Raw genomic sequence first — 14975 nt, forward strand, 5'->3', positions numbered from 1 at the left:
GCCAACTTGCCAAGCCTCTTTAGGATCCTTAACACAATCCTTAAAAGGTTAGAAAAAGTACCTCACAGATATCATATACCCATCTAGATGAAAAAATACGGATAAGTGTGAGTTGGACTCGCCCACCGAAGGTTCCGTACAAATGTAACTTTTTTTTACAAGATTATAGTTTTCAGATTTTTCCCAGTACGTGAAGTATAAGACGATATTAACTTGCCAAATTTCACAGTTCTAGGTGTGTAGTCTAGACCCCCTAATGATTTAATTTCATCTCGATCCCTCCACGAGTTCCCAAAATAAAGGGTCTTGACAGACAGAGCGACAACAAAGGGATTCTATAAGGGTTTTGTTTTTTCCTTTTGAGGTACGGAACCCTAAAAACATGAGAGGTAGAAGGAATATATAACTTGGGAAGATCAAAGGTTCCACGAGTGAGTGCCAATTACCTAATGCTTGGCAAAAAGATTGCTTGTACAGTCGTAGCAGGTATGTCTGAAGCATAACAAAATACATTAACTAAGATAAAATCAAACCTTGTATACATTAGTGAGTTTGGCGAGTAGGCTTTCGAGGAAAAACGGTTAAACAATTACGCAATCATTTATACAACTTATTACCTACGTAAACAATAAATAATAGTTATTTGTTTTACAAGGGGGCAAAGTTGTTGTTTAACCGCTCGTGCTAATATTGATACCCGAGCAAGCGAAAGATTCCAAAATTGAATCCAAAATTCCAAAGTTCGAGAAGTGGAATCTTGAGCGTTGTGAGGGTTTCAATGCACGAGGGTTAAAACTTTGCCTCCGAGTGAAACACAAAAAATTTCACCACACCAACACGAGGAAACTACTAACTATGAAATACCAAAAAATTTAAATGAAATCAAATCCAAATGAACGTAATAAAAAATAATCATTTTAAAATCATCATTTAAAAGTCAATTCTACTAGCTTACATAAGGAAACAACTCAAAATTTGCATCTGATTACTTTGCCCCACATGTGGATAAAATGCCACTTTCTCATTCGTTTTTGAACAATCAAGAGGGCCTTTACCAGTTGGTGTGGTGAAAAATTAGTTGAATCTTACGGCATTTTTATAAGTACTTTAAAATAGGTCGCATCCTTTTGGAATTGGAAAAAATGATATATTTAAAGAAAAATATTGCATGTACACTATCATACATACATCTATCCTACGTCATATAATGAAAGTAAAAATACCTACCTACTTCTAGGCGTTGAGTTTGCTTGTAGCTACTTACTTCAAATTAATTTAGCTAATGGCAATGACGTTCGATGTGATTCGTTAGTGGATGACCTAGAATGGCCACATAGCTACTGGCCACTAGCTGGTTACTGCCAATTTACAACTTCCTACTAAAATGCGTGACTAACTTGTTCTAATGGTCAATAATAAACATCAAGTCACCATGACTTGGCTCGACGTCATTATGTCGAACACGGATGAATTCTCAAGTTAAACCCCAAATCGATATTGCCTAGCAGGCCTAAACATAACGCAACAAAGATAAATTTGTATAAAAACGTACTTTTGTCCATTTTAAGTATAATTTACAGTAGTGGATAGTATTAGTATGTTTGAATTTTCAGACAACGTAACGTATATAATGAGTACTGTAGGTATCGCATTGCACTAATATGCGTGCGTCGCCTCACTGTGATACGCAGGACGCAGGTGGGTTTCCTTCAGATTTTCAGCAAAAAGTCAGCATTGACTATTCAATTCTGAGCAACGTCATGACATGGGATTTCCCTTTCGATGTTGTGTCGACGAATAAAAAGTTGTTTTATAACAAAATTAATGTACATTTTCACCTACCGATTCGCAAGTAACAGACGATATTGATTGGTTGCCAAGTACGAGCAACTCGCGTGATGTCAGGAAATCCGATATTGGAATTATATTATCGTATAGGTATTGAGTCATGGGGACTTCTGCAGGTGTCTGTCATAGCGAAAACAACTTGTTTCTTTAAGACAACACAGACGATAAGTTTTTATTTTTATTTTTTAATTATGGCAGACCATAAAAATCTTACTATGACATAATTTTATGCTAATGTTTCTGCAACGCAATGACTAAAGTAATATCGTCGTGCGTCATTTGATTGTAAACAGCCATTATTGACTTTTTATTTTAGGTACGAGCCTTTGACATGACCAAGCATTTTGTGCCAGAAATGTTTATTAAGCATTTTTATGAGATAATATACACCGTGGGCCAATTAAACCAGACAGATTTTAACCACGCATTTCTGAGCTCATAAGGAGCAAAAAAATATTTTATGAGTTTTAGCTAAATTCGCCAAAAATTTTTTTTACAGATAAAATTTTGAAGTTGTCTTTAAATCTTTAATGTATGTCAGTAGGTATGTCTAAACCACGTCACATAATGGCAGCACCACAGCTAAAAAGGCGTTTTTCACTAAGTTATAACAAAAACATATTTTCACAAATATTAACATTATCTTGAAAACATGACCGATTTCAGAAAACTTTGTATGATTTTAGTCCTAAATGAGGTCAAGAATACATCTTTAAAATCCGTCGGGTTTAATTGGCCCACGATGTATGTACCTATGTATATGTAAGATAAAATTTACTGTTGCGGCATTAGAACTTAACAAATAGTGCGTCTCGCACGTATCAATATACCTACTACATAGAGATAGTTACAAGAACTCTGAAAATGGGTCACTTGGTATGGAAATTCACATATAGATGTACATGTAAATACGACATCGTCGATTAAGACTGTAAGCCTGCTAAATTAATTTTTGAAATTTATTTATTTTTAACTTTAATGTCTACAGAAATAGGTACAAATTTATATGTTTTCAAAAATGAATTTGGCAGGCTTACAGTCTTAGCCAACGACATGTCGTGTCAACATGCAAATTATGTATAATATCGTGTCAGGAGATATCCACAAACTATATTTAAGGAAGAATAACTCATAATGCTAAGAAGCTATTATTTCAATGCCAATGCTGGTGTTAAATTTATAGCCTGACTGATATTTCTCTCTGGAGCGTCAAAACTGAATACATGAATACTGAATCTAGTTGTTTAGCTGAGCTCTAGGTAGAGTTTGTGATAACTCGGGTAAAAGAATTCATTTAATATAATCGACTCGGTTTTATGAGGTTTTGAGTGGCGAGTCAAATCTATTTCAAAAGTTTTATTGAAATAAAGTAATAGCGACACTATTGAAATGCATGAATTCTTCTAACTTCATTTTTGAATGGATTTGATTAATAATGTCCATGAACTATTACAACTCGTTGTACCACATTAAGTCTGAAGATTATTTACATGCATTATTGCGCAATTAAATACGTTAAATAGGAACCTAAGAAATATCTCGAGCGAACTCGAGAATTCACGATTTTTTTTATTACCGACCCGACTGTACAGTCAGCCAAGAAAGTGGTTTACCGCTTTTCGACTCTATTACTTGACAAATAGAGTCGCAAAGTGGTAAATCACTTTCCTGGTTGACTGTACCATACAAAAAAATAATAATATGTGTAATATGTTACGTACTTTCGTTCATGAAAATATTATTCTCACTATTCTCACACATGATATGACGGCCATTGGAAGTTCTTCATTTCATGAAGAACAAAATAACTATATTTTTCTAATGTATATTTGTGTTAGATTTTACTATAAAACATTTATTTTGACATACTAAAACAAATTAAGAGATTATTCTTGCTCGCAAGCATTGCTTTCAGCATATATAGTCGACTCTTCGCTTTCGTAATATTCAGGCGAGTTTATTGTTATCATAAGGTAAGACTAGTCATCGAAATAGTTCTACAGTGGAATCTAATCTTGAATCTCAATCGCAAGAATATTCAACAATGCAAAAGACGGGCCCAGCAACCCGAGTCTCCCGATTTCAGACAATTTGAATGTTATTGAAAATGTTGACGAAATCACTTGTACAGAAGGGTCTGCTCGCCACGCAGACCCCCTCGCGAGGGGCGGCTCTACAAGGGGACGGTACAAAGACACTGGTACTAAAAGGTTTGTGCATATAGGTATGTAGTCTTTGGCTATTATCGTGCATGCCGATGCCGATTAGATATTTACTACTCAAGTACTCACGACTGGTGCGATATATGAATACTTGAATACAGTTTTTTTTCTATTTTGAATTAATATTGAATTTAGTTTGTTATTAGTTAAATACATTCAAATTTTCCAGATGCTAATGCAAATATTGAATCGATAGCATTGTTCATAATAAATATCATTTTACGAATTGAGATTTGGATTCCAAATGCAGACAATGATTACAGTTACTTATACAATAATATGATAACTAACATTAGTTGATCACTTATTTTATATGGTGATGTAATTATATTAATTAAGAATAATTTGTTACAGAACAAATATTAGGTAACCTTTTATTACATAAGATTTAATTTTACCCCTTTTGAAATATTTTAACGAAAGCTTTAGAGCAGATCTCAACGAATGTTGATTGGTATTAATATAGTTATTTACATATAGGTAGATATAATTTGAATTTAACTAGAGCCAGAATGCAAGAATTAAATTTGTATTACTTAAAGTTAACTAGCGAGTCGTAATAAGTTAAATGTTGTTAGTCATAGTCAGTGAAATTTAATAGGGCTAGAATTAAACTATTTTCAATAAGTATGTATTTTCAATCGTACCTACCCGAAAATAAAAGTAAAGACTTAGTTGTATTGTAGTTAAGATATTCAATTGTTTTAATTAAAATGTAAACAGTGTAAACACGGTGCAAAGTTGTCAGAAAGTTTGAACCACGTGAACTTTGACACCTGGCTCAAATAAACATCACGATTAGCATGACAATCGAGCAGCTGTTCCAAGTTCCGACGCCAGATCCGGACCGCGGTGGATCACTGCGGCCACTTCCGCACACAACCATGACCTAACCAAATTACTCGCGGTCATCGATCTATCCACGGGTCACTGTAGGGGTATATTACTACTAGTTACCTTGTTCAGGCCGGGGTGTTTGAGCCGGTCGAGCCCCGACAGCCGGCTGGAGGACTGTCCGTCCCCACAGCCCCAAAGTCCGAGTCTGTCGCGGTCCATAGCGTCGAACGTGCACTTGGCTCTGGCGTCGGCCTGCGACTGCCGTTCGCCGCCGAACGCGCCGGTTTTGTCTCGCACCGCGGGGGGACCCATGGCGCACTCGCTCCTGGGAAAGCGGGAAAATTTTCAGCGATAAGTTTTCCCTGATAGGGCGGTGCGGTTGCGGTCACCCGATAAGAGATGGCACTATGATATATTCCATTTTAACACAATCATTGTAGAATTACTGAATACAACCATACATCATACGAAGGGCAAACTGAAAGTTTTTGGAATAGAGAAAACTGTAGTAAATAGGCAGTCACTCTTTATTTTAATGTGTGCTTTAACCCTTTCTTATTTCGCGTAAAAAAAATATTAGGATAGCATGCTCCTGAAACGCACAAGGCTCATTCTCCTTAAGCCTTTTTTGTTTGGCGATTTTTATTATTATTTATTTATTTATTTGCATAAGATAGTGTACATGAAAGTTCATACAGGTTTACACATAGTAGGAATCAACTACCTCGTCGCACAGTGACATGCAAATGAATATGGTCTTAATCTATATATACAATTAAATTTTAAAAATTACACTAAATAAAAAGGTATCGTTATAATAAGCCAAGTTCTAGGCTAAGTCGAAAATCATACAAATTCCTTCGTACAAAAATCGCATTTGGTAGTTGACATAGAATAGAGTAAGGAGCTCCAAAAGTCCTACAGTGCCGTTCTCTCAACTATTTTTGGGCTCAATTCAAAAGTGTATTAAAAGAGAAGAATGAAACAGCTAAAAACCATTAACAATTCTAGTAGATGATGGGCTGATGCAGGCAAATATGAAAAACGGTTCCGTAAAAAATTGCCACTGAATGCGCTAGGAAGAAGCTGCCTATCACTCCTACAGAAAAAATAATAAATAAAAAACTGACAAACATCTAAATTGTAAGTCGCTTTTTATTGAAGTTATTCTAAAAACCTTAGTTTGTTCTCAATCGCATTAGTTTTTTATTTATTTGAAGTTTACAGTTTTTTTTTTGGTACACCCCGGGACGTAGTCTAAATATAATCCTCATTGATATATATAAAAAAAGTGACAAATAACACTTTGTACAGTAAAAAATCATTTTAAGTTATTTTTTATTTATCGTATGGCATATGTATGCAACTGGATTACATAGAGAAACTTATAGTTAGAATTTCGCCCTTCCCAGGTACGCGACTGCTTCTTCTGATAGGATCTTAAAATCGTCTACATGGCCTGTATATCTAATGAGGGGGCACTCCAGAATGATGTGGCTGATTGTCTGGTCTGGGTGCCCGCAGTTACAGGTAGGAGAGGAGCTCCAGCCCCATTTGTACCAGTGGTGGCCGCAGTTGCCAACTCCTGTTCTTAAGCGGTTAAGAGCGGTCAAGCGGTAAGATCATTTTAAGTGACAGGTTTACTAATAGTAATAATACATTCGGAAAACTAAAAAAGAAGGTTTTTTTTTAGCGAAATTGAACAAAACTCATATAATTTTTTTTCCTTCTTTTGGCCTCAGAAATGCGTGGTTAAAATCTTTCAGATTCCTCGTGATACACCGTGTATACGTCCCACTGCTGGGCATAAGCCTTCTCTCATGCGCGAGAGGGCTTCGGCTATACCCCACTTCACATTCACATTTTGAATTTCTTCGTAGATGTATGCAAATTTCCTCGTGAAGTTTTCATTCAATAAGCTCCGAAAAACTCATTGGTACGAGCCATGATTTTTTGGCAGTGGAGTTTGGTATATGTACTTAGGTGTTGGGATTGTTGCAAATAAAAAGTTCAGACGCGGTAACAATAATAAGTCTATATTAACACAACTCAATACTAAACTAACACTAATTACAATAATAAGTAGGGAGCGATATATAATCGAGCTCGACCGTTAAAGATAGGTACCAAGAGAACGCGAAGGAGCGATACGATATCAAGCTCAACCTGTGATAATAGGTACGAGACAACTTGTCGAGTTAACGTCTGACTACGAACTATCGTTGACTCCCGCGATCCCGATGATTATAACCTTGCATCAGGTACGCAATAGGAATAGCGGTACAGAACCTGTAACGGTTTCGCACATGGCGAATCCTAACGTTTCCCACGAATTACTCCGCTGGCTACAAATTAGTTTATGACTTAAAGTTAACAATATTCGGAAACTGACAACGAAATAAAACAAAGAGAGATTAACACAAATGCAAGTGCCGACAAAGGGAAGGAAACAGATAACTTATATTACAATGTTTTTACAAGCTCATCCCTGTAACGGTTATAATAAACAGTTACGTATGCTATTAACTAAAATGCACATTGCGCATAACGGGAAAAGCTAAATTAATATATTATTACATTAATATCATCTAAGCTTGGGCGAATGTAGGACGCAGTCCCTACAATTTGAACATGAGACCTCCGGATTGAATGTCATACCCATCCGGCCTACACCGCGCTTTACACATTTAATAAAATAAAATAAATAAATAAATATTATAAGACATTATTACACAAATTAACTAAAGTCCCACAGTAAGCTCAACAATCTCAATAAGGCTTGTACCCACGTACTTAGACAACGATATACACAATATATAAATACTTATATACATATGTAGATTAGAATTGGTACTTAATTTGTACTTTCTTGAAAAAATGTACCTTTTTAGTTTGGAAACACAAATCAAATGAAGCTGAGGTGGCTGTAGAGCATCCCTCCAGCAACTCCTACCGAATTCCAGCATAGGTTTTTACTTTTTCACCAAACAAGAGGCTGGAAAAATCTGTACTCATGATATTAATCTTAAGTAGGTATATAAACTTTGTTTGGTTTAATACCTGGTAGTTGACAGGAAACTCGCAAAGTACGCCAACTCTCGGCACTGAATTAAATTGTTTGTATCGTGGTAGCAAACGCGAAATAGCCATAATAGTTCTATGATTAGAATGCACTTGAATGATACTAAATCGTGGGCACAGTAGAAAATATAGTACTAGTTGTCAGAGAGCATGACATCTCTTTTTTATATTATTCTAAAAACTTTCAGTGTTGCCTATGTATTTATAGTCCGCCGAGTATGTAATGTATATTTAGCATACATTTATGATGCGGTACATTTCCTACGACATCTTTTTGCATAAAGTCGCGCAGTCTGTCGATTCGATAACAAATGGCAGGCCGTGGAAGTGGGCAATGTTCCGATTGCACAATTTATGTAATTAATTTCATTCATTGAATACCTAGAAAAAAACACCGAATCGATTGTTTTTATATGTTTGAGGATAATTTTACACTTTTAAAAAGAGCCATTGCTTAAGTATGGCTATATGGAATTAAAGGAAACGATAAATTTCAAGATTTTAGAGTCTGAATACTATAATAGTTAAAGAAAATTTGTTGCAATATTGGCGATTTTATTTAGAAATGTCGAACTTAGAGCATGTTTTACTTTAAAATAAATGGATACAGTCACGCTCCGTGATTGTTATGCCATTTAGGGTTCTAGATAAATTGGACATTCTATAGCGTAAGTATTGTACAACTAATTTAGCTTGGACCCTAGATGGTTCAACAATAGATACATAGGTTACAGTCGGACTTATAAATAAATATGGGTTCCGACGGTCAATCATAATGACATAACACTATAGTTATAATTTTTGATAAAATAATTCCACCAGAGACACCTAAAACTTCAGTTACACCACTGAATAATAAATAACAGTCATGGGAATCGATACCAACCACCTTACCACATGACACGTTTGAGTTATCACTTATCATTCAGCGATAATTGCGGGGGTCGGTGACCCGCAACCAAAACAAGTTTCGCTATGTATATCAAACTACGAGTAAATATATACCTATCGCCATAACCTCAACTCCACCCCCCTGAAATAGATCGATAGAGAATTTTAAAGCAATAGCGACCTGCCTATTAGAAGTTTACACGAACACTTTTGCTTTCGAATAAAAGGACTCGATTTCAACTTACAGCAAAAACTGATTGTGATTATAGCTATAAAACAGTTAATGGTTTCACACGCGGCCTGCTTTTATGTAAATAATCGGTAAGAAAGGTTTATTCTTAGATATAGCTGTTACAACTTATATTATTTGGTAATTTTAATTAATTATTTGTGTAGGAAACACATCATCTGTTTTTGACAATCGCACGTCATCAAATACGTTCATCTAAAGCTACACGGTGTAGGACATTTCGTATGTACATAGAGTTGCCTGACCTTAACCCTTTTCCAGGCCGCACAATCTACAAGGTTTTCTCAAAAAAATCAAATATATTCCAATAAATCCAGCTTTGATGATTCATTTGAAGACAAGTAACATTTCCTGAAAGTGTAATCTTATTTGAACCTTAAATCGGAATGTTAAAGTTGAAATTCTAATGGCGCGTATGTTGTCGATAAATCGTACTATGCCTGGAAAAGGGTTAACTTATTAATTAATGGAAATAAATTTGTCTACGAAAATTGTTATACCTGTAGTGCCGAATGATGGTCCCTATGCCAGTTTGTTTCTATATGGAGTAACGTATGACGACCGGTCTGGCCTAGTGGGTAGTAACCCTGCCTATGAATCCGATGATCCTGGGTTCAAATCCTGGTAAGGGCATTTATTCGTGTGATGAGCTTGGATATTTGTTTTTGAGTCATGGGTGTTTTCTATTTATTTAAGTATTTATAAATATTTATATATTATATATATCGTTGTCTAAGTACCCGCAACACAAGCTTTATTGAGCTTACTGTGGGACTTAATCAATTTGTGTAATAATGTCCTATAAAATTTATTTATTTAAAAAAAATACCTTTTATATTTGTAGACTTTTTTTGTAGTTTAGCTCATTAATATCTTTAGAAATGTTAGTATTAAAAGTATGATAAAACATATTTCGCCATTTTTTTAATTAAGCCCAAGAAAAAGAGATTTGAAGGAACTGTCGCTCATCTTTCGACGCGACAGGCATAACAACTTGGTACTTATAGAATCTTAAAAAAGATGAAGTTAATATGATTGGTAATAGTTTAAAGTTAGGTATACTTTAAAGAAGTTAACGTAAAATAAGTAGAGTAATTTATACTAAACTTACTAGTAAACTACTTTAACACGTTCACTGGCCGTGCCCCGTATATGGGTCACAAACATACTACTCTCTACTACAAAGCCAGGTCCGATCGTTGGCCCTACCCTACTAAATGACCAACTTCTAAGAGAAGGCTACGGCCCTACGGCCCTACGGCTACGATCTACGCAACGCTACGTCACTGCCCTGAACATTAGTTCAAACAAAATGCCAAGCCTAGGCGTGTAAGTTACATTGCCTAGGCTTTAGTAATATTTTTTTTTGAAAATAATGAGAAATTTAACATAAAAGAGCATTTAAATAACGTTATGAATTAACGTTATTAGATATCTAAAAGCTGCGGTTAGTGTTGTTAACTAAAATATTTTTACAATGTTCCTTTCTTATTTTATACTAAATGTAATTATTTAATCGTGTTACCTAAAGCTAGTAAAGGTGCCCTTAGCGAATTGCTTGAACTAATCTTGTCGATAAATACTTGGCTACGGCCTACCTACGCGGGCACCCAGGGCATTCGAAGCCTCTCTTCTGGCACACACACTCTTCCAGACCCGACATTCAGCTGTAGGCAAACAGTCTAAAGTAAGTGCAACATCATAGAACTACTACAAATGCTAAATAGCTTACGTATTAGCATGAAATCACAATTTATCAGCATCCAGCTGCATTTTATCCTATTACAAATGACGATGGTTACGCATGCTGATATTGATAGATGTGATTCCACCCTTAAATATGAAAAGTAAACGCAGAATTTTAAAAAGCTATATTTTTTTAACTATTTGTTGATAAAAGTATTAAAATACTTAATTAAAGAAATTGTAACAATTGCTAAAAAATCTCTGTCTACGTGCTGTGCATTATTTACGTAGAATAGAAAACATTTGTAGTAGTATTACTCAGCTATAATATTCCGCGCTGTGGCAAATGTCGCCTCTAGAGCTGGGGCCAGAGCTACAAACCGGTCAAACACAAAAATAATTAAAATAATAACAAAAATACCTATACATAAAATATTCAATCATTAAGGTTTCTGGTGATGCATAAAGCTATTTTATTATTTCTTTGAATTTATGGTAAAGATAGAAAGCAATAGTACAGGACCGTAAGATGTCAAAGATCTTGTGAAGACCGAACTTACCTTTACCAGTATCTAGAGCTGTCTCTAATTGCACGGGCTCCATAGCGTTTAATCAAGATATGTAAATATAGATATTGTTATATTTGTTATATCAAGCAACAATTTAAGTAATTATTCACGTGTGAGACTAATGTTAAAACAATAAATCATGTAAGTAACTCACCGTGTACTCTGTAAAGTGCCCGCGCCATTCACCTGACGGGTGTCAAGCTGCCCGTTCGATCTGACTTTACGCGACAGAAATTCCATATTCAAATTAAATACCAAAGAGATCAAATAATATCACAGAGAAAACGTTTACTAAAAAGTAAATAAAATATATTTTTGAAGAACTTAGTTTGATTTTAAAGATTTTATTATATTAAAATGTCGGATAATTAAAAATGATAAGACATTTTTAACACAGAGCTTAGGTGGAGTTCTAGTGAACTCTCAAAGACGACTGAAGGATGGAAATCTGGTGATCCCAATAAATAAGAAGCTTATCGACGACTATGGCGCGGGTTGGTGACTTATATAACGAGAACAAACTAAATACCAAGCAATGGTTGAGATAAAACATCGTGGTTTTATAAATCGACAGAGATGTCATCTTAGTAAATATATACCCAAACAAAACATACAAATATTTGTGTAAATTTTTCCTTTTTTAGCAATGATGTAAAAGGAAGTATGTCTGTCGCATCACGGAACAATGGTGTTCCGGACATTCGGGAAGCGTGCGCGGAGCCGAATCCAACACGTAGAAGCCTTGAAAGCTCTTTAGACACTTTAATGAAATGTAAGGGCTACAGCGGATGAATGCTGCCCTAGCCCGTGTCATGGGACGCACACAGAAGCAGCACCCGCCAGAGTGTAAGGACTATTGAGAGTTTCTGGAATCTAAAATGAACAGCCGATTGAGTGGAAGCGATGGTCTGAATACTCGGTTATGGGATATAAATCCGGACACCTGCCTAATAAAATGGTAAGTATATAATTTTATACCCGGCAGACGCTGACTCGCCCCACAAGATGGGCCCCCACAAAAAGTGACATCTCAAGAAGATGGCTCTAGGGCAACATCGGTGTGAGCGCTGAGAGTAGAGGTGTCACTGGACTTTAAACATGTAGCGAACTGGCCACTTATGTTTCCACATCTAACCTCGAAAACGTAGCTCTCGCGACTCCACTCTGAACGTCCGGCTAAGGCAAACCAGAGGCGGAGAAATCTGTCCCCCCCCCCCCCCTTCTTTAGGTGACAGAAATTCCCGGAAGCACTTTTGTACGTGGGGTTACTACCCCCCAACAGTTCGCCACAAGCTGCCCTGCGTTGACGGATTGCAGTGGAAAACTAGGTGATGGGGTCGTCTCATCCCTAATATACGCCTTAGCGTATATTTCTCGTACTTTAAAGTACGTATATTCTTATTTCTCGTGTAAAATATATATACTGACCACGGTGGTCACCGCTAAATCATATCTATTATTATTTTATCCTCACGAAAGCCAGTTCTTAATTTTGTTTCCGTTCGGTCACCCTTAAATCCTCCACCCAAACTATTTTTACAATTTTCTATTAAATGTGATGCGAGTAATGTGTCTGTATGAATTTTAATCTGTACCTAAGAATGGTAAAATTTACCTCCAAAATGTAAAATAAAATTGAAATGGATATTAGACAAATATTGTGCGATCCATAATGGAAAGAAATAATAATAAATTAACTGCTATGGCGTGATGTTTTGATATATGTAAAAATATAGGTAACGAGTAGGTAGTTAGATAATCAACACATGACACCGTTATCTCATGGGGTTATGGCGATTTACCATTGAAATAGCCATAACGTACACCTCTGATTGCAACCAGTTAATTACGATAAAACTTCAATCATTAAATACCTAGCATAAAATGTAATGATTTCGGTGTATTTTTTTATCCAAGTCAACTTTTTACCCGGCTGGGTGAGAGCATACTGTGTAATTTTATGTATATTCGGTATTTTATAAAACTTTCCCATCTAAGTACTAGATGTATATTTTATTATATTTTGTTGCTCTTAACGGAGGTGCGTAAATATCTATAAAAACTTTTCAATTCTATATTGTTTTTCCACTACTTTGCAGCCTAATCTTCATTTAGAAAACCCTAATCATTATTTAGAGATCTGAGAGTTGAACATTTTTAGGCCATTAGAAATTCTTTCACATTTCTTCCTATAGTTTCAGATCTCTCAAGATGTTTAAATATTGTTTATAAGGTTACGAGACATAATCTACATGAATATACTATACCAGACGGTTAGCATTAAGTAGCTAATTCAAAACTTCTGTGGCTAATCCAAGAAAGTGGTTGTTTAACTGTTGACTTCTATAGAAACTTTAATACTTAGATAATCTGTTTCTGTATTGTTATGGCTGTCTGATCAACTATCTACCCAGAACATTGACAGGACCAAAGTCGAATTATGATAACCATATTTAGGGTTATTAAATTCGACTTTGGTACTTGGTATCTTCCGTAAGTATGTACTTAAATACCTACCAACGCACTCGTGTAGCTGGTAAATAAACTAATATTGAAACAGATTACATATTTTACTTGTTCGAAGCCGATTGAATTAGTAATAAAGGCGCTCAAGCACCACACACTGAGCTTTATGGCTGTGCATTAACGTGATGCTCATGTAGACGATGCTGATGCTAGTGCACCACCATAACACGTGCTAACGGAGATCTTTAATGACAATTCGTCCGTCAAAAATAAGAACAGTGGCAAACAAGCGTATATATTCTGTGTAAGTATTTACTTGCAATTGATATTTCTTCGTATTTTATATACATTAACACCCTAACTCAGTGTAGAGAACTGCACTATGAATTCCTAATATGAAACCCTGGATCCCCCCCAGGGTCAGATCAAGGATAGGTGAAAATAACCTGTCTGTTGGTTTTTAGTCGAGAAGGTTCCGATGAATATAACCTTTATTTCCTAAAACAAACACAGTAATCCTAATTAATTTAGTGCGTAAAACGTAGTGTGAAGTAAAAAGTCAGAGATAAACGCCAAGATAATCCCGCAGGTCGCAAACGCATGGTCAAGATCAGCAGAAGGTCGCGCGCACGTGTCTCGCATGCTGCGTGATCGCACGCCGGCGGCGGCGTACGAGTCATTCCGGGCCTAGGGATTATCATTGCAACTTTAAATTGTATAGTGATATGTATACTAATCAAGCCGACTGATTACGATTTTGAAACGTGAGCGAATGCGAGCGAAACTTTACCGTACATGACACAGAGTGATCCTCTGTAGTGTGTCAGGCTGGGCGCGTCGCGGTTCATCTTCGAATCTCTTTGATCCACAACAATATAAAACCGACTGCATATTATACTATACATTCTTTATCCTGCAATATTATTCAGGCTTCGTTCAATCGTGTCGTTGCCGTAGATGGCCACGATAAAGTGTAGGTACTTAAAATCGGCCATGCCATACGTCAGCTCAAAGCCCTCAAAAGCATCAAATAATCACCACGAATAGATACGCTTGGTTTCATGAAGAATATTGTGTTCACATACTGATTTTTTTGATGTAATGTTTACTATATTATTATTGGGC

The 14975-nt window shown here is 35.9% G+C and overlaps 1 protein-coding gene across 2 annotated transcripts in view; it reads right to left on the minus strand.

The window, feature by feature from the left end:
- The window catches only part of LOC133515905 (NADP-dependent malic enzyme), a 49677-nt gene that overhangs the window by 22674 nt on the left and 12028 nt on the right, over positions 1–14975 (minus strand). Inside the window, exons 1-2 of one of the 2 annotated variants that reach the window (XM_061848550.1) lie at positions 11539–11748; positions 5028–5232 (exon numbers count right to left, since the gene is read on the minus strand). In XM_061848550.1, coding sequence (XP_061704534.1) covers positions 5028–5232; positions 11539–11624 — 291 coding nt within the window. In that variant the 5' untranslated portion in view covers positions 11625–11748. Of the gene's footprint in view, positions 1–5027; positions 5233–11538; positions 11749–14975 lie in introns of those variants that run through there. The other variant, XM_061848551.1, reaches the window with a different exon arrangement.

Source organism: Cydia pomonella, chromosome 3 (assembly GCF_033807575.1).
Source record: "Cydia pomonella isolate Wapato2018A chromosome 3, ilCydPomo1, whole genome shotgun sequence".
NCBI classification, from domain to species: Eukaryota; Metazoa; Arthropoda; class Insecta; order Lepidoptera; family Tortricidae; genus Cydia; species Cydia pomonella.